Here is a 24,890-nt window from a genome sequence, read left to right as displayed (position 1 = left end):
ATCGGTAAAATATTTGTTTATTTCAACCAACACTCAGAGGCGGACTTACCATTAGGCAAAGGTGGGCAATTGCCTTGGGCCCCAAGCTACCAAGGGCCCCCTAAAACGCCTCATAAACTCATGGTTACGATTTGTTGTCTTACTTTTCACCAGTTAATTATATCTCTAAACATTGATGCGCTAAAATGCTATCCGATTGTTTAATTCATGATGAGAAACACCCCCCGGTCCCCACTACATTGGACTATTCCATTGTCCTACTGCGCATCTGCGCCGTGTTTGTAAACAAATAGCTCAGCATGCGCTAAGCTGGAGGCTACAGACGGTTGAAAAATGAAGCGAAGCTACCGAAGTGGGTCTGAAAAAAAGAAGAAGCGGGAAGAAAGCAGAACGTTTTTAGCAAAACTTCCAAAGGTAACAACCTTTTTCACGACGGCTACTGACAACACTAACATTACTAAGGAGCAGCAAGAAGCCGGTGCTCGCGCTAGCAATGCTAACACCGATAAAGAGTAGTGTAAGCCCAGGTTGCGCTAGCAATGCTAACACTGGTGAAGAGTAGTGTAAGCCCAGGTTGCGCTAGCAATGCTAACACTGGTGAAGAGTAGTGTAAGCCCAGGTTGCGCTAGCAATGCTAACACTGGTGAAGAGTAGTGTCAGCCCAGGTTTCTCTGGCGATGCGGACAGCACGTCTTTCTTAGATAAATAAGGACTGAAAAGGGGGAGAACCAGGGTTGTGGAGGGCCCCATGGCTGTGTTTGCCTTAGGCCTCAAAATAACTAAATCCGCCCCTGCCAACACTAGAGCTTTTCATGGTTGGTAAAGTGTAAACAAGACCAAAAACAGCTTTTAATAGTTTACTTTGGTTTCTGTTGACTCTGAAATAAGTGTGTTTTCATTAAGAGAAAATCTTGCAAATGCATTCTTTGTTTTCCTCCTGCTGTCAGCACACAGACCGAGTCAACACCGCAGAACAGTCATGCAGTCGCTGTTTTATTTTGAAACTCTCGGCCGGATGTTTGCTATCACTGTGGCTTCCTTTACAGTGATCATGACGCGCTGGGTGGATAAACCGCATGCACCGCTGCGGTTCAGACGCTCCAGGAGCGGAACGTCCGTGTGTCTGTGCGCCAGCTCAAAGAAGATCCATCTCTTCACACCCGCACGGATTACCGACCCCATGCAGCCGGAACCCGCCTCAGATAAGTAGGAAAAAACCCCAACCTGTTCGTTTAAACCAGATTCCAGATCAGCGCCGAAAGCGGCAAACACCAAAGTGCAGTTTTGGCACAGCCTATTGAGACTCTCGGCCAGTCGATATTCCGGACAGCTGTTAGTCCCTAAGAGGTGACACGTTTTTAATCTTCCAGACCGGTGTTTATGAACGCGTGACGTGGAAGTAAAGTGCATTATTCTTGGATGAGAAAGCCCAGAGACGCGCACACTTTGGGAACTAATCTGAATATTACGCACTAGGATGTAGTTTTATCGGACCAGAGGGGAGGATCTGGACCTCGACAATGAACTTAGTAAGCCACCTGTGCTTACTTTCTGTGCTATAAAGACACACCAAGTCATGGGTTGAAAGTTACGATGATAGATTGCGGGGATGTTCAACGTGGGAGGGAGCAGAATTTTCAGTGTTATGTAATGATTGACAGTGCCTGATAATTAGTGGTACAGCATCATTTACATCTCCCCCCTCCCCACCCCTCCCTCCCATTACCTCTATCCCACTTCCCCTCGTTTTCGAGGAGGTTAAAGAGTGAGTGATGTGTGTGAGGTGTTTCATAATGAACTAAATGCAGCTCTTGAAGTTAATGAGCAGGATATGTCACAGGTCAGTAAAAAAAAATTGATATTCTGCTTATTCCGTTTTTTTCTTGCTGTTGCTCAGAGAGCCCTTTAAAAAGTCATCACAGCTCTTTGATCAACCTCATTTAGACAATTCTTCCCTCCTCGGTCCCCTCTCCCCCCATCCAATCTGTTTTATAAATTTTTTGCCTCACGAGTTATTATTCATCATGATGCCCCAAACTCTTGACCCGCTCCATGCTGATTCGGCATGGCCTTTCAAAATGACTGTGACTTCAGGAAAACAGACAATCAGCAGTGTCTCTTTGAGCTTTGAACTCTATTCTCGGCATTGCGATATTTTCAACGGCTACTGAGATGCTATAATGCACATTTTTGCCCTCATATTTGGGGATATGTAGTCATTCTGAAATTCTCAACCTCTTAATCTGTGTGACTTCCCATTTCTGAAGATCTGAAGCCATTAGTTAATCTTCACTAAAGCCCCCGTTGGTCCCTCCCTCCCCCCCACTCATCAGGGCTGGTGGGGGGGGTGGATCTCGGCTTTGGTGGTGGCCGGTGGTGGTCATACCCCCCGAGGCAGGGCTCCCACCATGGAGACCAGCCCAGAGAGCCCCAACCGGGCAGTGGAGTACCTCCTGGAGCTCAACAACATCATCGAGAGCCAGGCCAAGCTCCTGGAGACCCAGCGGCGGCGCATCGAGGAGCTGGAGGGCCAGCTGGACCAGGTCAGCCAAGAGAACCAGGACCTGAGGCATGATCGCAGCCCACGGACGCCTGCTTCAGACACTCCCGAACAGAACCACCATCACAGCCAGCCCCTGTCCCTCCCCGTCCATCATGGCGGCGGTGGGGGTGTTGGCGGCGCCGGGAACGGTAGCACTCCGACGGCTCAGGCAACAGCTGGTTCAAGCACAACTCCGGGGCCCAGCAGGGAGAGGAGGATTCACACCAGGCTGACCCGAGGTCTCTCCTGCGGCTCCTCCGGCAACGAGCGAGACCGGCTGGAACGCACCGACAGCACAGACACCAACCCCAGCTCGACCATACGGACAAAGTAAGTTATTTTCTATCACAGAAGCCTCGTCTAGTGGTTGGATCTTCCACCAATGAACGGTGGCTTCATGTCATATCCCAGGAATGTCTGTGATCTTGTCCAAGTTGCTCTAAATTGTAGTGATGACCAAATTCTGCACAACACCCAATGTGTGACACAACATGTATGTGCTAAAAGCCCACATAAAGATAATCTAGTCAGATTATGCTCCACAGAAATGGCTCTAAACTTGTGAAGGGATTTTTTTTTACACACCACCATGAAGAAATATGCAGAGTGCTGGAGGATTATGGGTAGAGGGTGTAGATGTGTGGAAGGTGTCCATTTCATAATGCTTTGTGTGATGTTTGCCTGCAGAGGGTTGGATTTGTGCAATGATCACAGTCCATTATGTGAGGTGCGTAGGAGTTGCGTCGTAGTGTGCTGAGGAAAACTCGAGTCCAGGCAGGATTGGTCTTTTTTACGGTCATCTGAACTTTCTGGACCAGTGAAGCCCTTCTGCATGAAAAATCCACCCGCTGTTTGTGTTGTGTGTCCCCCCCCCCACTCCCCCCCACACCCCCTCCCCAACCCACCAAAGCCTCAAGGCTAAAGGTTCAAGTGCTGCAAACACAGCATTCGCAAACAGCAAGTGCATCTGTCCTTGCTTTTACTTAACCACACACACACACACACACACACACACACACACACACACACACACACAAATTTCCCTTACTCTCTTTTTTTCTTATGGTCCCAATCCTCCTGTCAGCGATTGATTCAGACTTGACTAAATCCCTTATCGATTACAGTTGTCTTTTTCTTCGCTGTATGCCTCTCCCCCCACCCCCCCATTATCCCTGGGGGTGACTTAGTCATTAGACTAAAGCACATATTAGTTATTTATGTAGGTGTTAAATACAGTGATGAATTGTAAATGTAGATTGTGCCGATCCTCCCTTGGTAATTACCTGTAGCGGTTGTAGCTGACTTTGAATCCAGGCTCAGATGAGCGTATCATATGAAGTGTCACTTTTAATATTGAGCCAGATTGGCCCTGTCTGGCTGGCTAGCCTAACCCAAAACCGGCCTATTAGCTGAGGTCAACAACAAAACCCTCTCCTCTGAGAATGGATCAGAAACGATTTATGAACATGTATTTCTTCATCGTCAGTGCCAGTGACACTGTAAATATGGCTCAGATCAGAGGGAGAGACAGAAGGACGATGTGCGAGAAAAGATGACAAGGGGGAGGAAAGGGACTGCGTGACCTTACTGAGTGGGCCTCGGTCTTAAAGAGAAAAGGTGGAACACACACACTGATTCGCCATCTGTCAACGGGGTGTGTGTGTGTGTAAGAGAGGGAGAGGGGAAGTCCGGGCCAGAGAAGGCAAGGCTCTGAGAGCTGACTTTGTTTTTGTCCAATTTGGTTTTGTTCCTCCAGGAGGAGTCCTTATCTCTGCCCTGCACTCCCTGTCCCTCTCATAACTCACAATAAAGGAACCGAATCGACTGTCCCCATTTCTTTCAGCCATGCGTGCAGCAACTGCATCAAAACAAAGTTGCTCCTCTCCGCTTGGTTCTCCCAGCGGCACGCCGTTAACAGCTGTCCCATAATGCCCCCCTATTTCATCCCTCTCCCTTTGTTAATGGCAGTGTGAACAACGTGAGTCTGAGGCCTCGGGGTGAAAACGATTTCCGACACAACCTCCTCCAAGAAGCAGCAGGGTTGAGGGCATCGCCACAGCTCGATGTGTATGTGGCAGGTGTTTTTTGTTGGTATTTTAGGATAGGTGAGAGAGTGTATCTCTCTGTAATGTATCTGCTATTGGTACAAAAATGTGCGAAGTGCGTGGTAGACACACACAGAGTGCATGAGAGATTAATCAGTGTGACCAGAGTGTAATTAACACTGGCCCAAGGGTGATAATTACTGGTGTGTGTGTGTGTGTCTTTTTTTGTGAGTGTGTGCATGTGTGCACTGTACGACATCACCTGGAATGTCCACTATTAGACAGCTAATGTGACCCTGCAGTCTGTCGCGTTGCAATGATGTGACAGGCCTCGCTTCATGGGTGGGAGATTGGATCCTGGATCATGTGCTGCGTGCATGCAGCTGTCCTCATAGGACGAGAGGCAGGGGCAGCTAGAGGTCTCAGCAACAGCCCCAGTGGTGCTGATACTCAGAGCGCTGTTATTATATAACGGCGTCCACCGGAAAAGAAGAGGAACCGAAACCCGAGCTGTCTTTTCCCTTTCACTTCACTCACACTGTCACAGTGGGAGTTCTCAGAAGCTCCAAAGGGCCCTGTAAAGGGGCTTGGGTCTCCTCTCGTCTCTCTATATTCCATCATCCCTCCATCTATCATCCCTCCATGCAGGGCAATGTGGGTTGTGTGCTCTACCACTCTCTCTGAAATGTACTTTCATTCTGTTAAATATGAACATGGAGAACAGTAATGTTGTTTCAGAAGGTGCTTTATTTGCTAATTGTGCGTAGCCCTTCTACAAATAACCCTTTGCAACCTCAATCCACTCCTTCTTTCTCTCTCTGTCACTCTCTCTTTCTCTCTCTCTTCCTCTCTCTCTCTGTCACTCTCTCTTTCTAACTCTCTCTCACATACCCACGTACACACACTCACTCTCTCCCCCTCGCGTTTCCCACTGCTGCAGATATGACTCAGAGAAGCTAAAGAAATTACTTTTGTGCTATTCTCTTTTCTCTTCCCCGCTTTGCTAAGCCACTCTTATTCCTGCTATTAACCGAAGCACAGTTATTGTTCCTGATTAAGTCGATTTGAATATTCATTCTTCCCACTAATAAAGAGCTCATAATATGTGTTAATTTTGACTAGCATTCTACCTCCTTTAGTAGCTAAGGTTGCGCAGCAGTGAACTGGCCCCTGGCCCACATGTGGATCAGCAGTCCTGACCTGCTCCTACCTGTCCGTGTGATGTGATGGGAGGTACTGTAATCTATCCTCTCTGGACTCACCGTGAAATACAGTGAAGCTGCCATTTTCTCAAGAACCCAAATCCTGCTCCTCTTTATATGATCTATTTTTAGGATACGTAGTGGATTAAACAATGTTCAATTTGGGCCCCGAATTAGAACATCACCAAAAGTGCTAATGATTACTGCGATGCAGCGTAGCTTGATGTAAATTTAAAGGATGGATGTGTGTGTGTGTGTGTGTGTGTGTGTGTGTGTGGGAGCAAGTGTACGTGGGTGGTGTTTTTTTGCCTTTTCCTCGCACAAGTGCAGTGAGTGTTCGTGGCTTCATACAGTGTGTGCAGATGGAAAATCTTTTTTTATATTTATATTTAGTCACATGTTACCCAGGATACCTATAATATAGTATATAAGTATTAGTGACCCAGCCAATAGTATGCATTTAATCCCTATATTAGACTGACCAATGGCATCGGTCTCACCCTGCAGGTATATTACATTATTACATATTGATATTTTTATTAACATGCATCTTACAGGCAAAGGCAGAAGGATTCACAGGCTTTAGCGGTAGATTTGATCTATTTTGAACCGTTTCTTGGCAGCATAGTGTATACTTCGTTGTACAAAAATGAAAATGACCGAAGACACGTAATAAAACTCATCGTTTCCCACCTACAACGGGACCATGACATTCTCAGGCTGCATATTAATATACCTATAGACATGACCTGGCCTCTGCCTTCCTCTTTCCATTCTAGCTGTCTACAAGTATCCTGCTCTCCCCCTCTCCCATCTGCGCTAAGGAGACAGTTGAGCGGCTGTAATGTAAAGTTTTTCACAGGAAGTGAAATGCTCTTGGACCTGGCGTGCGGTGGGAGATGTAGTTGCTGTGGAAACTGTAAAGCTGTCCTCCAGGCAGTTACAATATTGCATTTCTGTCCACCCGTCCTCTCTCCTCCTCCGACGTAGCTCACCTATCCAGGGGTGGGAGGGGAGGGGAGGAGGAGGGTGGGGGCAGCTAAATACCCTGATCCTGACACCACCTCCGCCCCCCCCCCGTTTTGCTTCGTTTTAAATAGCAGCTGTGTACTGATAACAGTTGTGTCCGTACAACAGCCGTGGCTAATTAGCGCAGAGATGAGCGGTGTTGCTTTGTCATTAGCGACCCCCCCCCCCCTAGGGTTTCTACATCATACCATTTGATCAACACAGATGCATTTCCATCCAGCTGTTACTCTGACTTTATTCATTGTCTTTAAGGTGATAAGTGGCACTTTTGAGGCAGAGTGTTTGTCAAACACTCATGCACACGTTCCATGGAGCAGAATAGGGGGACCGGTTACCGTGGGAACGCTGTGAGCTCTTCTGTGAAGAACTCTGTGGGCGAGAGACACAGAATAGAGAGATGGAGAGAAGTGAAGAGAAGCGAGGGTAGGAGTGGGAGCGCGAGCTGGGTGAAAGACAGAAAGAGGATTGAATGACGGCTCGATGGGGATGGAAGAGATGAGAAACACTGAAGGCAGATGAGCGCTGCGGCGTTTTAATTAGTTTGCGCGTTACAGGTTCTCTTTCATTGAAAAGTTGGGACGTGGTTCCTCCCGTCGGCAACCGCAAGCGATAAGTCATCTGCTTTATGACCGGGATCTGTTTCTGACTTTACAGAATATTCCTTTGGTGATCTGCGGGGATATCATGTTCTTTAATTACTCCTTCAGTGTCTCCCACATCACATTTAAATGACGTCCAACTGTTCATCTTCATTGGGTGAATCCTACCCAGTTGAAATCAAACACGCGTGCACACCTATAAACATACACACACGCGCACACACACACACACACACACACATGTGAACTAGCTCACAGGGCGCAGCAGGTGCCTCGTGTGCGTAGTTGACTTGTAACTGTAACTGTGCCCCTCCTTGTCAGTGCTCTCGCCTGGCACTCCACACCAAACGCCCACACTGGCAGTCCGCGTTGTTGCCAAGCAGCAGGAGACTCAAGCTCACGTTGGAAGGGAAGGGGAGGGGGTTGGGGCGTATTAAAAACACGCTTAACTTTAGGCTACAACGCGGTGTGTGTGTGTGTGTGTGTGGTTATCAAATGCCTCTGTCAGCAGGAGTCAGGCGGGTCACGCGCTGGAGGTGGGATGACGCAGTGCGCTCCCACACTCTTATTTCATAGACAATGGCAAAAAAAAGATGAGGAAAAAAAAACGGTGAAAGCTCAATTTGAAGTGGCTTGTGTCAAAGCTGAATTGGACAGACAGATTTTCAAATTATACCCCCAGAAAAGCCACATGGATGTTAATGGAAATGCTCTCTGGATGTGTGTAAGGGACAGAAAAAGTCCTCCACGAGCAGGCAGGTCATGTGATCGCAGCAAGTGTGCCTTGCTCCCACTCTCCTCGCTCATCTATTCATAGACTCACCCACGTGCTGATGCCACCATGCCCCTGCACAGGTTTGATGGACTCTAGCAGCAACCATCACTCCCATCCTGTTTCCATGTTCCCATTCCTTCCTTTTTCTTCACTCCTTTCCGCCCCTCTTGATTATTTTCACCCTTGCCCTCCTCCGTATCCAACCGCTCCCACTCTCATGTAGCTCGCTCTCCTCCCACTCTTCTTCCTGCCTCCAGCCTCTGTCAACTCACTGCTTTAAATACACGTCACCTTACACATTCTCCCAATGTACCACTTGTTCCTTTTGGATTCCTGTGTCCTCTCCGCTCACTAACATCACAAACATCCTCTGACTTTGATTCCTATTTTGATCTCTTCTCTTTAGTATCTGTGTGTGCCTGCTAATGACTGAAAGAGAGATGCACACATAGAAAAAGTGTGTGTGGGTAGTATTGGTTTTTGGTTCTTCTATGGAGGAGTAGAAGAATGCAGAGGGCGATTGGGGAATTGTTTGCTTTTTTAATGACACTTAGGGATTTAGGCATAACCGCTCATGAGGCAGAAATCAGATCTAAGATGAGCCTGTCAACACGCGCCACACTGGGGATAGTTAGCGCTGGTAAAATACAAATCTTGGCAGTGCAAGACGCCACAGTGTGTGTATAAGCATGGCTCAGGCTCACATAACACACACAGTGCCTCTGCTTCTCCTCACATCTCCATCCAAAGCTGAACAGGTCATTGGGTTCACTTATTTTGGAATATCTTCTTTCTCGGCGTTACACAGACCAAATACAGAGGCAATAACAACACACAGATCCCATCTTGTCAGGATATGCAGCCATATAGACTCTGTGCTTGTAAATTAAACCTAAGACTTCCTAAGGCGCTGACTGGTAACCTATGTGCAATCTTTCTAAATGGGAACGAACAAGGCGCTCTTATTCCACACTCGGCAGTTAAAATAGCCACTGACAGCTTATTCACATGTAATTGGAACTTTTTATCATTTGCGCTAAGCAAACGAGCACTCCGCCTACATGATTACATCCTTAAACACTCTAATTGTCACCACTCTCCTCGGTCCCCTCTGTTTAGAAACCTTTGAACTCTTGCTAACAGCCCTGTTTAGCATGCCACACGTCAAAAAAGGCAATTTTATATCCTGTCAAAATGAATTGTAGCCGGGTTTATGATCAGCAGGATTAAATGATAAGACTGGTGATACTTTTAATTTTTTTTAAATCCCATGAAAAGGTCAAAACAACCGGTCAGCTAGTCTTTCTCTCAATGTTTCCAACTTCCCTGTGGCTCTCAGGCTCGAGCCCATTTTTCCAGAAAATACATCTTTAAACCTTCAATAAGTGATTTCTTGGGCAGCTGAGACAAGGTGGGAACATTATCATTGACTGGATGTGGAGTCGTGTTTATGGCCACCCGTCCAATATTCACTCTCTTTAAGCTCCGCTTTTGGTCTCCACCAACTCCTGAGGGAAATATCTGTCTCTTTATCTGCTAAATGCTGCACTATGTTCACCAGCTGATCTCTAACTGTGTCTTTTTGATGCTAAGCAGATATTGTACAGCTTTTTCACTGAAAACAGCCGCCTGCTGCGTCTGAAAACAACTCCACGAGAGCGGTGAAAGTGAACCAAACCGTAAAGTTGGTGGCCGGAGAGCTGAACAACGAACTAAAACTCACTTTAGCTGCAGATTGGGGTGATACCTCTCTGTAGGGTCATCACGACGAGCGACCCCTTTCACATTGTTGCTTGATACATACAAATATTGAATGTAGCCATGTAGGCTTTTCCACTTTTTATTTTGACAGGACAGCTAGGTGAGAAAGGAGGGGGGTTTGGATTCAAACCCTGGACCTCTGCATCGAGGCCTCTAAGTATATGTGCGCCTGCTCTACCCGCTGAGCCAAACAAGCCACTTTAACAAAAGGTTACAAGTACATTATTTTGAATTCCTAAAAAGGCTCAGTATTTTCCTAAAATAGCTGGGCACTGTCATTTTTAGATGAAATTACTCTTACAGGAAGGAGTAAAAACTGTATTTGTATATGGGGACTATTTTCTGCCAGATTTGGTGCATTAGTGAGTGTACGTCAGCAGGAGGGTGTAAGTGGGTTGGACTCAAAATAAACTACAGTTCCCATGTTTGTGGTGATGAAGCACCATGTTACCCAGTGCAACAATGTGGCTAATTGATATTCTTTTAATAGTTTTTGGACACCAATAAATGTCTAATGTGAGACTTGGGTACACATGCAACACTTGTTAGAAGGATCAAATTGTTTTTTTGTCTTTTTATTGACATTGAAAAAATCACCAAACGTATCCTGCAACACAATCGCGTGTAGTTTCTAATAAAATTAGGTATCTAATTTGATGCAACCGTTGCTTTTCAAGTGGATGACACATTCTGAAATTCAGTTTGGTCGCCTCATCTTACACAGCTGGCCATAAACAAGCAGGCTAACTACAGTGAACTGCTTAAATGATGCAGCATCTCACTTCCTTTCTCACTGTCTTTACCGCATCTTGTCTCTGAGTGTTTCCAATGCTGAAATGACAGGGACTCCTTGTCCTTGCCAACAGCTGGCCCCAGTGTGAGAAACCAGCCATTTACATGCTAATCTCAACCACTGCTCACACTTCAGCTGCTCACTCACCATCTGCACATTGAACATCAGAGTAGAAGGCTTTTTTTCTGTTATATGTGAACTTTTGCATGCATTACAGAAAGTGGTTTCACATTTTCATGATGATCCACAGAAGAGCCTCGCAGTAGACCGGTATAGAGCTTTATGTAATCCATCAGAGAGTCGTTGGAAGTATCTCGCACAAAGCTCTTGTTTAATAACGCTGGTTATGAGAATTGATCCGATGTTTTCTTTCTTGATCTTGGCCTGGACTCTTCTTACACCTTAAGACACCCACTCTAAGCAATCTGCCAGGAGTGGATTTCAACAAAAGCCACGGTGTTGGCGACAATGCATCCCTAGAACAAGATAGTCACCTTGCCGTCATCAGTCTGTCACACGTCTACCTTTCTCTTCTCCTTTTTAAATGTGTCATTCATTGTACCGCCATTGACGCTGTGTGATTTGCCACTATCAATGTGCAGCTTCAAATCAGTGCTCTCTCTTCCTCCGTCTTGTTTTGTCTATCTTTCTGCTTTGCCGCTGGCTGATTGTTTTGTGTGTCTGTTTCTCTGCTTTCTCCATGTCTCTATGTGTGTGTCGTCCGTCTCGGGTCCTTCCTGTCAAGTGTCCGGCCGCTGTCTTTCTCAGGGCAGCCCATGTCGGCTCCCACCACTCCCACGCCAGCGGGCAGCGCCGCCTATGCTACTCTGTTCCCCACCAGTCTGACCGTTAACAGCTTCGTCCGTCTCCATCAGTACTGCTGCCCCTCTACCGACCAAAACTTACAGCAGGAGGACAGGTAAGGGCCCCTGCAGGGCCTATGTACAGTGAGTACGGCACATTCAAAACCCCTTCAATCTCCATAAGAAACCTCGCAAGTCACCTGCAACAACCTCCAGATCTGTCGCGCTCTCTCTCTTTCTTTACATTCCATTGCACTCTGCTTTACCTTTCTATCCCCACCCCCTCTTAATCCAAGCGCCTGTGCTTCAGTCTCCCACCACTCCCAGGTGTGACTAATAGCTGGAGATAAGTCCCTTTTTTACCGGCTTGAAAAACACACCGCTCCTTCACAGAGAGCAAGAGGATAGCAGTCATCATCTTCAATAAGCCATGGGACCTAGGTGGACTGAGTCACAAGTGAACCTGATGGATTCTCACCCGCTTTTCTCTCCTTCCCCTCATTTATCCTCCACCTGATGCTGTCCTCAGACACATCAGCGCATGATGCTCCAACACTGCCATCTAATGGCATTGGACAGCTGTGTGATGTTCACATACTCCGTTTATGGTAAAAAAAAAAAAAGAAGATGCCTGTTTAGTCCCTCTTTAAGCTAACAAATGCAGCCCGCTTCATGCTTATCTAGTCCCCAGCTGTTTGCTTTCTGCTTTCTTTTTATGTCACATGCTGTTTTTCACTCAGTCCTCCTCTTTCTTTTTCTCTCTGCCTTGTCTGTCTGCCTTTTCTTGTGTTTCTTTCTGTGTTTTGACTCGTCCCGTGTTGCCTTCCAAGAGAGGAGGGTGAGGACGAGGGTGCCCATCAGTTCTGTTGCGCCGCCTCAGGCTGCAGTAGCCCCTCCTCTCGCTGAGCTGAGGTGTGACGGCCCGCACGACGACTCACTCACCCATTTGCCTGTGAAAAGACTGTCACAGTTTATGCTGCCAGAAAAACGGAGATCTCACTGTGTACCAAAAAGGCAAAGACTTGCTGCATTTTAGTCGGACAAAATAGAAATGCATGAAACTTGTAGTCATTGTGACCGTTGGTATATGTGCTATCATTGATTTATTCACATGGTTTGTGCATTCATTCACATTCTAAGGTATCTCTCTGTATCCTATGCAATGCATTTCTATTCTTGGAGCCATAACAAGATGTCAGAACGCATCACCATCGTGTGCTCATCGCTGTCACGCTCATGCTCATCTTGGGTCCACTAGTTGAGTCATGTCAGTTTGAGTGTGCTCAGTCGTCACCCTTTGTTATCCGTGCAAATATCTTTATTGTCCCATCATGCCATGTCAGAAAAGAGCCTCCTATGTGATGTAAATACATGAATTGTATGAATTGGTCTGTTTAACACGCTCATTTGATGTATTTCTTAACATCTGATCATCAGTCTTATTAAGAGTAACATTAGTCATGAAGATATTGGTCTAATTCTGAACAAAATAAAGATCTCTAGTTTTGGAAGACACTTAATTTCTGTCATTTTTTTTAAATGTCTGAAGGTGAAAGAAGTGTTGCTGTATTTGCTTTGTGTTGTTTTAGTCATGCTGGAATGCTGCTGTACACACCCACCTTACTCATCTACACCTAGGGCACAATGCACTCGCGCACAGCCAGAAATTACCTCTAAAAAATTTATTTTCAGTTATATATTGTTTGCACATAATCACTTTTTCTTAGCAAACACAGTATCTGCCCCATTACTGTTGGGAACCTGTGTGTGTGTGTGCGTGTGTGCGTGTGTACGTCATTCTTCTTCACACAGAGGAGAGTGGAGGGAAGATCATAGCTGTCAAAAGACATGTCAAGAATGTAGCCTGTGCAGCTTTGCAGAGCAAGCATGAGCCACTTTGGGAGTGTGTGTGTGTATGAGAGCCACTTTGGGAGTGTGTGTGTGTATGAGAGCCACTTTGGGAGTGTGTGTGTGTATGAGAGCCACTTTGGGAGTGTGTGTGTGTGTTTGAAAGTGTGCAAAAGAGTGAGTGTCAGAGAGAGGGTGTGTTACATACGGTGCTCCAGTGAGTGCGGGACCTTTCTATGACAGTAGCAGCATGGTAAGAACTCGGCTTTTTCCACTTTTTATTTCACTTGTAAAACTGTCACATAAGAGCATTCAGCTCTTGAGAGATGACATGACCTGTTACACCGGCATGTTTCTATGGTGGCCCACGCTAGGGTGATGTAGCGTCTATGACATGCGGTTTGTGCTGTAGATCACCAGTCTGTGTGTCATGTTTTTAAAAGAAAGAAATGGTTTGTGAAGGAACTGACGTGTGTGGGACAGAGCATACAAGCCATTCAGATGACAGCTTACATACTTATTAAAGTTTCAGCTGTTACGTGTCAGCCATAAATGTCATGGGTGTCACTACAGTGCGTGCTCAGCATACAGAAGTACATGAAATAACTAATTGCTTCTCGGAAGATGTTTGTCTCGATTGTTTGAATTAGGAGGATTTGTGAACTACGCGAGAACAAACTCTGGAGAAGACAGACAAAAACCTGGAAGTGAACCGGTCAAAAAATGTCATGATTATGCAAAAAATAGTGGATGTCGGAGAAATGATCAGTGCGCCGAGAGAGAAGTAACTTTCTAATTACTCTGTCTACGCGCCTGTTTAGACAAGACTTCATCTCGTCATTCTTTCATGCTCTGTGCGCCAGAGATTATCTGATAGATTTACGCTTACAAAAGACTAAAGTTAATTTCCAGCTACATCGCTCTGCAGCCCTTCATACAATAAAGCTGCACAAAGCTTTTTTTAATCTCTCTTTTTTTTTTTACGTGAAGTGGCATTCTTCGCTGACAAAACCACAGAAACTTTTTGAGCTTTGAACCAGAAGATCTGGGTCATACAAAAAATGTGTGTGTGTGTGTGTGTGTGTGTGTGTGTGTGTGTGTGTGTGTGTGTGTGTGTGTGTGTGATGGGAAGCTTACAGCGAAGTGGCAGCAGAGTGTTGGCGGAGGAGGAATGCTCCAATCTGACCTATGAATGATTTGATTGTTTCTTTTCAGTTTGGCCATTTGAAAGGAATGGTATCACATGTGACAAAGAGAGTACAGATTGTTCCGGTGCTTGATTTATTTTCATGATGGAAAACATTACTTATTTCTCTTTTCGTGTCTTAAAGCCCTGACATTGATTGTAAATATCAGAACCCCCAAAGCACTTAGCAGAGATCTTACTGTAGGCCTTTCTGCTCCTTTTAATCATTCATAATCCACATTTGTGTCGCAGGGGTTATTTACATTGGCTGGTGAGCTTTGGAACAAATGGCAGAACTGACAAAAGTTTAAGATGAAGAGATTAGACAGGATGTGAGGTAACTAAATTGAGTCGGTGCTCAAGTGGAAATGAGTCAACAGAGATCGATGTAATTATTGGCTCCTCCGTGGCAGGCGGCGGGAGAGGTTAATCCCCCAGCCTCCTTGTCCCGCTGCGGGTTCGATGCACACACCGTGCTCTTTCATACACACACACACACACACACACACACACACAGCACATCAATATTACACGAGCGAGGGACCGGAGGCAGGGGACTGCAGTTGACATTGTACTTCATTGGGCAAACCCCCATTCACTTTTCATTTTCTCTCACTGGAGCTCAATTTCTGCCCACGTTTTTTAAATTCTCATAACACTATAAGCGATCACTTTCCTGTTTCTTACATTCCAACCATCTGTTTCGGCTCCAATTAAATGGTTGGAGGTAGTGAAACTCCGGGCTGGTCTTTATGAGGAAGCCTCAAGAGAGAAGCTCTCTCTGGCACTGTAACAGGTATACAGGCTTTCTTACATAAGTAATGAGTTGCCGATGCCAGCTGCGATATGGCCACACTCATGTTTTATACAACAAACTTTATACTCGTGTATCATTCTCACCTCGTCTCCCACTGCATATTACCGCCTGGTAGTCTTGTTTAATGCATGTACACATGGAGGTGGATTGCAAGGCCTCGCGTACTGGGAAGAAGACAAGAATCAATGCTGAAACCAGATTGATTTTCATTTTCAAATACTTCACCAAACTTTCACCAAAGCATTCCTCAACTTGGAAAAAACGTCCTCCTAAAGCTCAAAGGAAGAAATTCAAATATGTGACCTTCGCACGGATCTTGAATAGACTGCGGAGATGAAAACCACTGTCGATAATGTCAAATAACGCATACAGTTGATTTTTTTTTTTTGGTGGCAGCTGATATCCATCTTATCTGAAGTATTTTGATTTTCCTTCTTCGTGAGATGTAAACCGATGACGGCTGCAGTTTTCGACAATTATTATGGAGGTTTTTTTAACATCAACCCAAGGGACAGCTGAGAATATACAGAGACAAATTCATGAGAGTGGCATGTTGCATGTATTTTAGGTTTCTGTGACCCGGTTAAAGGAAAATGCCATCTGTTCCCGCTGATGTGCACCGCAGGCGAGTTACAGGGAAGCTGAGTCCCTGCTCATGCCTACCTGTTGGCACTGTGCAGAGGCACTCATGTGGCTGGTTTCCATTCCTTAAAAGGAGCCGTTTTAAGCTGCTCTGAAGAAGACCAAACTTTCTATTCCCACAGTTTAGACAATGTGTGAATAGGTACTAAAAGTAGAAGATTAATTCAGGCTTCCATTTTTAATGAACTAACAAGTTGAGACGATGCTGTATTTGCATGGTTCACTGTGCCGATATATTCTGTTATTCTATTCCTTTTCAAGATGACTATTATGCAGACTGTCATTCACAACCTGTGGAGCATCTTCAACACCCACATCAATGGTGAAAACAGTCAATACATCGCCATGGCAACTACGCTTCTCATCCTAACAACTGCCTCGCCGCCCACAACGGTCCCACAGCAACCGTCACCAAGCAACCCCCTCCCGCTTCTCAGTTCATCTATTTAAGGAGCTGAGGAGGAATGATAAATGATGCTGCAAAAAGAGAGAGAGGGAAAAAACACTTTTTAAGAGATTGTGCAACAACTTGTTGCTCATAATTAATTTGCTCCAAATAGGAACAAAGCACAGCTTGTTAATGTTGTGATGAATTCCCTGCAAACAGGAGGAGTTGCTGTTAAATATTTACAACTTAGCTTAGCTGCGGTGATACGTGTTTTCCTGCAGATGTCAGACTTGTGTCTATTTATCGGTGGGCTTTTACAGGACTCGTGTGTTATGCAACATAATGGGGTTGTCCTCAGTGTTGCTGTTGGAGTCTATAATCTAGCACGTGTTGCTTTACAGCACAGGATGTCCAGCTGTAAGACCCGGCTGCATTGTACAACGTTTCCCCTTCTGTCCGCTCCACGGATTCTTTTAGAGTTTCCGTATAGGAACTGATATGTGGTGTGTTTGCGCGAAACCTATCAAAACGAACCAATTAAAATACTTACAAGTCATTTCCTTGTTCTTTGGTTCGCCTGTTTCTTCTCATCCTGTTTTTACCAACTAATGACCAACACAGGAAGTGTGTGCAATTCAGTGGAACAGTGAGAACACAATGAGGGAGGGAGGAGGACAACAACTTAGCCACTCAATGCAAAAATGGAGACAGTCAACAAGGCACCATTTCAGTCCCTTTTTGTCATCTGCATTAATGTGTGATACAGAGTTTAAACTATGCAGAAAGTAGCCACCAAATTCAAGATTTGCATTTTGATTGGGATTTCATGTGCTGAATGTGATGCTCCCACACATCCCTGACCCTGGCTCTACACTGACTCTCTGCCGCGTTATGGAACAGCTGACAGAAGGGGGTGTGGCTAACACAAGGAGGAAATGTAGGCAGTAGAATGTGACTGTAGCTGTTCTCCCAAACACAGACTGACTTATTGACTTGGGGTGGATTTAGGTTGGGCAAACGTGCGCAACAGGACCCTGGAGGATCTGTGTACTCACTTGAACTCTGATAAGTTGTGTGTCTTTGTTTTGCTGACTGCAAATAGGATTGTTTCCATTCAAATCCAGCTAAACTGTGTTGGTGATTTTGTTTCAAATCTTAGATGCTTGCTTTTACTTTTGTGTAACAGACTTGAATGAGAGGGAGGAGATGTGCCTTGTCATGTCTTTTGTCTCATTCCACGGTGTCCTGAAGTGCCTGTTTTACACCTGCTGCTAACATAAATACTTGGTCTTTCCTGTCAGTATGGTGTCGCTCGTATGTGGCAACGGAGGAGTGTGTTTCAGTGCTTGATGCCTCCTCAAAATGGGCTATCACTGTTGTGTTTGTCAGACAGTGATACACTGAGGGCAAGACGAGAGAGTGAAAGAGGGAACAAGAAAGTTAGAAGCAGACAAAGACCGTGTATAAACATCAGTAGGCTTGGCTAAATGTACTGTAGTAGTACATTAACTCATCCTTGTGACTCAATAAAGGAAGGAGATAGAGGGCAGAGATCTTTATGTTTATTGCATCAGCCAATGTAGACAAGGAATGTTGTCAGATCTCAGGCTTTGCAATTGGAAATAACAAGTGATATATAAGTTCACCATGATTTCCCCTAAGAGATGGTTAACTCCTCGCCGCTCTAAACTTTACACGTAAGTCCTTTTATGTAAGCTCTTCAATACTACTCCACGTGATTAAGTGATGCTGTCTATATTTTGCACTTAGCACACTTCCAAGTGTTTTGGTGTAATTATTTGTTAATTATTATTCTAAAAGCTTCTGCTCGTTCTCTCCTGTAGTGTGGAGGGGGATTCCCAATGTCCAGAGACGGGCACCCACAAAGACAGCTCATTCAGCCAGACATCTTACCTGCGCGGCTCAGAGCGCTACACTGACAGCAGCACCAGCAGCGCACCCTCCGCATCTAGGGACCCTTCGTGCGTGTCGGCCTCCAGCTCAGCCAGTCTGGCCTGGGCACTGCGAACTCGCCACCAACCTGCGAGTCTGGCCCTCCGCAAGCAAGAGGAAGAGGAGAACAAGAGATGCAAGGCGCTTTCAGACAGCTATGAACTCTCAACTGATCTGCAGGATAAGAAGGTATATCAATGCCGAGGATACTGCCGCCAGATAACTGGTGTCGGAGATGTTTGTGTTCCTTGGTGTTTCCTAGATGCCATGGGCACTAGCTTTCCTTTTATTAACCTGTCTTGTTTGTGCTTCTTTTTCCCCACTTTTTGCCAGGTTGAGATGCTGGAGAGAAAGTATGGTGGCTCCTTTGTAAGTCGCAGAGCAGCTAGGACCATTCAGACGGCCTTCAGACAGTATCGCATGAACAAGAACTTTGAGCGCCTCAGGAGCTCGGCGTCAGAGAGCCGCATGACACGTCGCATCATCCTGTCCAATATGAGACTGCAGTATTCCTTCGATGAACGACCTCAGCAGCAGGCCCAGACACAGACAAACTTCACCCACAATGTGGCTATAGGGCCTCCTCATTCCCCCATCCCAGAACGCCCAGGAGACTACACACACTTAGAGGACTCCTTCTCCAAACAGGTAACGGCGGTGGTTTGTTTATATTACTCTTTATGACATGACAGTTTCAAAGGTCTTTACAGTGACTGAAAGAAACACCAAAGAAGACTGGTAAAACGTTAACAACTCATCAATCAACTAAACAAAGCAAAACTAAAAGACATATCTGATCTTGTCCGGTTCACCACAGCCTTAGACCCTCAAAGCATGCGGTAGACACTGAATTTTCTCTTTACGATCTGTAACAAATGTATTATTATAACAAGTTCTACTTTCTGACAAGAGGGATGCTGAAGTCCTACCCCACTTTGTGTTCCCTCCAGGTCAAGTCCCTAGCCGACTCCATTGACGACGCCCTTACCTGCCGCGCGGGTCGCGATGACTCCCAGGAGGGCAGCAGGGAGGGCGGAGGGATCAGTGAGGACTTTGGGGAGTGTGTGTGGAGCAGCAGCAGCAACCCCTCCTCCCAAAGAGGTTTGGGTGAACGAGCCAGGGGAGCTGGGGGTGGACTCAGTATGCATGGCGACAGTACCGCCACCTCGTACAGCGACGTAACCCTTTACATGGATGACGGCATGCCGTCGTCCCCACTGTCCCTGGATCGGGCACCCAGCAGCACAGACACGGAGTACTGGGGTCCCGGTGGTGGTGTCGGAGGACGCGAGGACAGCAGGGATACCGAGGGCGGGGGCAGCAGTAACAGTCGGCGCAGCACCCCGTGTACCGAGTGCAGGGACTACCGTCTAAGGGGCGCCCATCTGCCTCTCCTCACTATTGAGCCGCCCAGTGACAGCTCAGTGGACACGAGTGACCGCTCGGATCGTGGCTCTCTAAGCAGGCAGCTGGTCTATGAGCAGGAGCCTGGGGTAGGGGCTGGCTCCCCTCAGGGAACCCTAAAACACTCCCCCAACACAGGCACTCGCCCTACCTCCACAGCAGCGGCCCAAGGTCAGACTCGGCCTCCTGGCCGACCCATACCCACACACATCCCTCATCAGGTGGCCGCGCTCCACCACCATCACCACCACCCTATCCACCACCATCAGTACCCTGACACACCGTCGTCGTCATCCTCCCCCCAGCAGCCCCCCACCACCCCTCTGTCCTCCTCCTCCTCCACAGCTCTGCCCCCTGGAGGTCTGGAGCAGCCGTGCTGCTCGGACGGAGACAACGACTCCCTCAACTCCACCACCAACTCCAACGAGACAGTCAACTGCAGCTCCGGCTCCTCGTCTCAGGACAGCCTGCGGGAGCCTCTGCCGCCTCTGGGAAAGCAGACCTACCAGAGAGAAAGCCGCCATAGCTGGGACTCGCCGCCCTTCAACAGTGACGTGGTGCAGAGACGCCAGTACCGCATAGGTCTCAACCTCTTCAACAAGTAAGTAGTATAAAATAAACCGAAGTGCCAATGAGAGACCATTTTTATGGTGATCATGCAATTAAACTGGTGAAGTTGTAGTGAGAAAGTTCTTTTTCGTTATTTATAGGAAGCCAGAGAAAGGGATCCAGTACCTGATAGAGAGAGGTTTTGTATCGGACACTCCAGTTGGGATTGCCCGCTTCATCCTGGAGAGGAAGGGCCTCAGCAGGCAGATGATTGGAGAGTTCCTGGGAAACCGACAGAAACAATTCAACAAAGATGTTTTAGAGTGAGTACGGGAATAGAAAGCACAGAAGAGGTCATGGGCAGGGTTTTCATTTTCAAAGGACAGTTGTCGTCATAGATCAGAAAATGTAAGACAAAAATTTTTAAAAATCCAGTTATATCTTTGTCTTCAAAGGAAAAAAAAAACACTTAAAGTTAGTTCACAGAATGCACTCCACATTTCAGCTCACATATTAGAAGTCTGAATAGATGCAACCTTGAGGTAAACCCAGTCCCCTCCCCATACACACAGACATGATATGCAGTAATATGTGACTTGGGGAATGGTGTGCGATAGGTGAGGTTAGACTGTGACCTCTGCGGTGTGTGTGTGTGTGTTTCAGCTGCGTGGTGGATGAGATGGACTTCTCAGGAATGGACCTGGACGACGCTCTCAGGAAGTTCCAGGCTCAGATTAAAGTTCAAGGAGAAGCCCAAAAAGTGGAGCGGCTCATAGAGGCTTTTAGGTTTGTATGTTTCGGATGACGGTCAGGGTTAGGGTCAGCTATGGCTGCCGTATAAATGTAACATGTTGTTTCTGTCCCTATGCAGTCAGAGGTACTGTGTGTGTAATCCAACGCTGGTTCGGCAGTTCCAGAACCCGGACACCATCTTCATCTTAGCCTTTGCCATCATCCTCCTCAACACAGATATGTACAGTCCCAACATCAAAGCTGAGAGGAAGATGAAGCTAGACGATTTCATCAAGAATTTGAGAGGTGCGGTCAGAACAGAAAAGACATATACCCTTGATACACAACACATATTGGGCAGTAAAAGTATTTAATAGTGTCTTTTTAACATGTTGTCTTCATGGACACGATGAGCAACAGGACAAAACATTTAAAACATTTTAGTATGCATTAGGTTAGTAAAAAGGAGTGTTTAAAGTGTTTAAACCTGAAATCAAATTGCATTATTTGTCTGTTACAAAATACACATCATAGAAACCAAAAGGGATTTTTGTTTTATGATGGGTTTGCATTAATACTGCATTAATACTTTTTGCAATAATGTACCCGCTTCAAAGTATTTTTTCAGTACCCCCCTATCAGTGCAAATCAGTTTTGGTAGGGAAAGATTTAATGGAAACAATTACAGAAAACACTTAAATGCTATTTCATTTGTTTTTATAAATAATTCATTATTAGAGTATTTTAGTAATTATGCATGACTGATATTTTTTTAACATTACGTAGCCACAAACGGCCCTCCAGCTTTCTTAGACTTCTCTTTATTAATCCTTTTGGCACGACTCCCGCGAGGAAATTGAAATTCCCAGCAGCTGTTTTCCGCAGCTTCCAAAAAAAGGAATACAAAATACAGTATAGAGGGAAGAAACAGTCCAAAAATAACATTAATAATAATAATAATAATAACAATAAAACCTTCGGCTATAAAAAAGACCTTTACCATAAATTATCAGTTATTAGCAGTTAGTGTTCAGGTATGTACAGTATGTGAGGAGATTAATTACTTAATTGCACTTCTGAGTGTATTTCTAAAATTTCCCCCAAAAGACTTTTCATAATAAGAAACCATTAAAAACACTTTTGTTAAAACTAGAATCCGGGGTGACTAAATGCGATTTCAGTTGGACTTTGAGAGGTGTTGAGCGATACGTTTCCCAAGACTTCCTGCATCAGATACACTGGTTCATTTAGTGAGTTGTGCAGTGCAGTTTTAATGAATATCATTTCCTATAAGCCTCCCTTTCCCTGTCTCCACCCAAGGCGTAGACAATGGTCAGGATATACCCAGGGACCTGCTGGTTGGGATCTACCAACGGATACAGAAATGGGAGCTACGGACCAATGATGACCACGTGTCCCAAGTGCAAGCAGTGGAGAGAGTCATTGTGGGCAAGAAGCCTGTGAGCAAAATACAGGACTTTGTAATATGTTGCCACTACTAGTTAAAAGTTTATTCATTTGTACTGTATTTGTCTGTATAGGTGCTGTCCCTTCCCCATCGTAGACTGGTGTGTTGCTGCCAGCTCTATGAAGTCCCTGACCCCAACAGACCTCAGAGGACAGGAGTGCACCAACGAGAGGTCTTCCTCTTTAATGACCTTCTGGTGGTAAGCCTCCCGGTCATCACTTTTTAAGACATGGCAGACATTAAAATCTGTTTAATTTAAAAGACCCTGTAAAAACCAACTCCATCTATCTGTTCCATCAGGTGACCAAAATCTTCCAGAAGAAGAAAACCTCAGTGACTTACAGTTTCAGACAATCTTTCCCTTTGGTTGAGATGCAAGTACACATGTTCCAGAACTCGTGTAAGAAGCCCTTCTTTCCTTTTGCGCACTAACTATTCCTAATTACTCTCTATGATTATTAAGTATTTTATCGCTCTCTTTTTTGCATCTCTTAGACTACCCTCACGGTATCCGCCTGACCTCAGCAGTCCTAGGCGGAGAGATGAAGGTTCTCATTGTCTTTATGGCACCCAGTCAGCAAGACCGCACCCGCTTTGTTAGCGACCTCAGGGAGAGTATTGCTGAAGTGCAAGAGATGGAGAAATATAGAGTGGAATGTAAGTACCCCATCTACTGGCCATTACTGTGAATTAATTTAGTGGTTGGGATGATTGTACAGCTTTTAACAATGGCACATTTGATCAAGAAATGGAGTGCTGTTGGCACCGGTTTAGGGTTTGGTCTTCCCCACACAGAGTCTCCCTCTCATTTTAAATTCCCCTGTACCCTTTGTGTTAATTCACAGCGGAGTTGGAGAAACAGAAAGGTGTGATGCGGCCCAGCTTGCTCACTGGAGGTGTGGTCGGTGGCGTAGGTGTGAAGAGCGATGTCGTGAATGGCACCATGGGAAGGACAAGTTTTGATGACAACTGCTCAGTGGGTGAGGGTCTCAAACGCACGGCGCTCAGCTCATCTCTCAGGGACCTATCGGACACAGGTGAGAAAACAGCGCCTCGGAGGCGGGGTTTAATTCCATTTCCTTCCAGTCAGCTGGGTTGAATTGGGTAGCACAGCTTCTACAGTGATTTTGTTTTCTGTCTCTATTACTACATCATGTTCCTCTTCCACACTGACACACACATGGGAACAAACTTTCCGATCTTCCACTCTTTGCTAACCTGACTCTTCCTGGTGGGGTGTAGGGAAACGTGGTCGCAGGAACAGTGTTGGTTCCCTGGATAGTACCATGGAAGTAAGTCTGAAAGAGTAGATGTTGACCTGTAACCTTTAACAGACCTACATGTCCCCTTACTGGTGCTTCATCTTCACGAGCACGCTCAGTGTGTGTACAGTGTACGTATAGAAGGTGTGTCCGTGTACAGTACATGCATGTGCCTGTGTGTCAACATGTACCTGTCCTTCCCTCTGCATGGCTGTGTGTGTGTTCATTCTTTCCCAAGCATGTTCTCCAGATACAAATATGTCCTGTGATTGGTGATGTAAGTGTGACTTTAGTGCAATCCTTCAGTGATTTCGTCTAAAACATGATGATGCTTTATCCTCCCAGGGCTCTATCATTAGTAGCCCCCAGCCTCACCAGCGCTATCAACTGCCAGGCGTGGTACCTGGCTGCTACACAACAGAAGACTTCCGGCCTCACCGCCCCATCCTGAGCCCCGGATCGGGGGTGGGGGGTGGGCCGGGGCAGCAACATACCACTGCTGGGACAGGAGTTGGGGGAGTCTCCAGCAGTGTAGAGAGAGCAGGAGCGGGGAGCGGCCCTGGGGGGAGCAGCAGCAGCAACAACAACAGCGGCTCCTTCCTGGGCTCCCTATTCGGCAGCAAGCGTGCCAAACCACCAGGGCCCCTTATTCCACCGGGGCCACCCTACCCCGCACCTGTACCCCCACCGACTACGGGAGGTCCCCCTCCTCACTCCCCTTCATCGCTTTGCCAGTTGGACGGGGGGCCTTCCAAGATCCAGGCGCTGCACGCACAGTACTGTCACATGGGCTCCGTGCAGCCTCCACCACCTTACTACCATCACCATCGCTACCACGTCCAAACTGTCCCTCCTCCTTTGCAAGGGGTGCCCCCTCATACCATACAGCGAGGCCCACTACCCTGTCGTCCACCGCTTGGTCCCCCACACGGCCAACACCCGCAGCTGGCCCATCTCTCCCAGCTCTCCCAGCATGGGCTTCCGGGTCGTTACGCCAACATGGTGGTGGGATGTCCCCCCCCCCTTTCTCCTCTCTCCCAACATTCCCAGAACCCACAGTTCGCCCTGTACCATGCGCAGCCCACACACTCT

The 24,890-nt window shown here is 46.4% G+C and overlaps 1 protein-coding gene across 1 annotated transcript in view; it reads left to right on the top strand.

Moving 5' to 3' along the window:
* The first annotated feature begins 1,070 nt into the window (after window positions 1–1,070).
* iqsec2b (IQ motif and Sec7 domain ArfGEF 2b) overlaps window positions 1,071–24,890 on the top strand; it is a 24,084-nt gene continuing 264 nt past the window's right edge. Inside the window, exons 1-14 of the mRNA XM_034877459.1 lie at window positions 1,071–2,872; window positions 18,275–18,572; window positions 18,717–19,031; window positions 19,334–20,388; window positions 20,498–20,659; window positions 21,000–21,122; window positions 21,208–21,374; window positions 22,389–22,513; window positions 22,610–22,735; window positions 22,837–22,936; window positions 23,032–23,193; window positions 23,382–23,573; window positions 23,779–23,828; window positions 24,144–24,887. Coding sequence (XP_034733350.1) covers window positions 2,409–2,872; window positions 18,275–18,572; window positions 18,717–19,031; window positions 19,334–20,388; window positions 20,498–20,659; window positions 21,000–21,122; window positions 21,208–21,374; window positions 22,389–22,513; window positions 22,610–22,735; window positions 22,837–22,936; window positions 23,032–23,193; window positions 23,382–23,573; window positions 23,779–23,828; window positions 24,144–24,887 — 4,083 coding nt within the window. The 5' untranslated portion in view covers window positions 1,071–2,408. The remainder of the gene's footprint in view (window positions 2,873–18,274; window positions 18,573–18,716; window positions 19,032–19,333; window positions 20,389–20,497; window positions 20,660–20,999; window positions 21,123–21,207; window positions 21,375–22,388; window positions 22,514–22,609; window positions 22,736–22,836; window positions 22,937–23,031; window positions 23,194–23,381; window positions 23,574–23,778; window positions 23,829–24,143; window positions 24,888–24,890) is intronic.

The sequence above is a fragment of the Etheostoma cragini genome, chromosome 7 (assembly GCF_013103735.1).
Source record: "Etheostoma cragini isolate CJK2018 chromosome 7, CSU_Ecrag_1.0, whole genome shotgun sequence".
In the NCBI taxonomy this organism is placed as follows: Eukaryota; Metazoa; Chordata; class Actinopteri; order Perciformes; family Percidae; genus Etheostoma; species Etheostoma cragini.
This window is presented reverse-complemented; position numbering and strand designations above follow the sequence as displayed.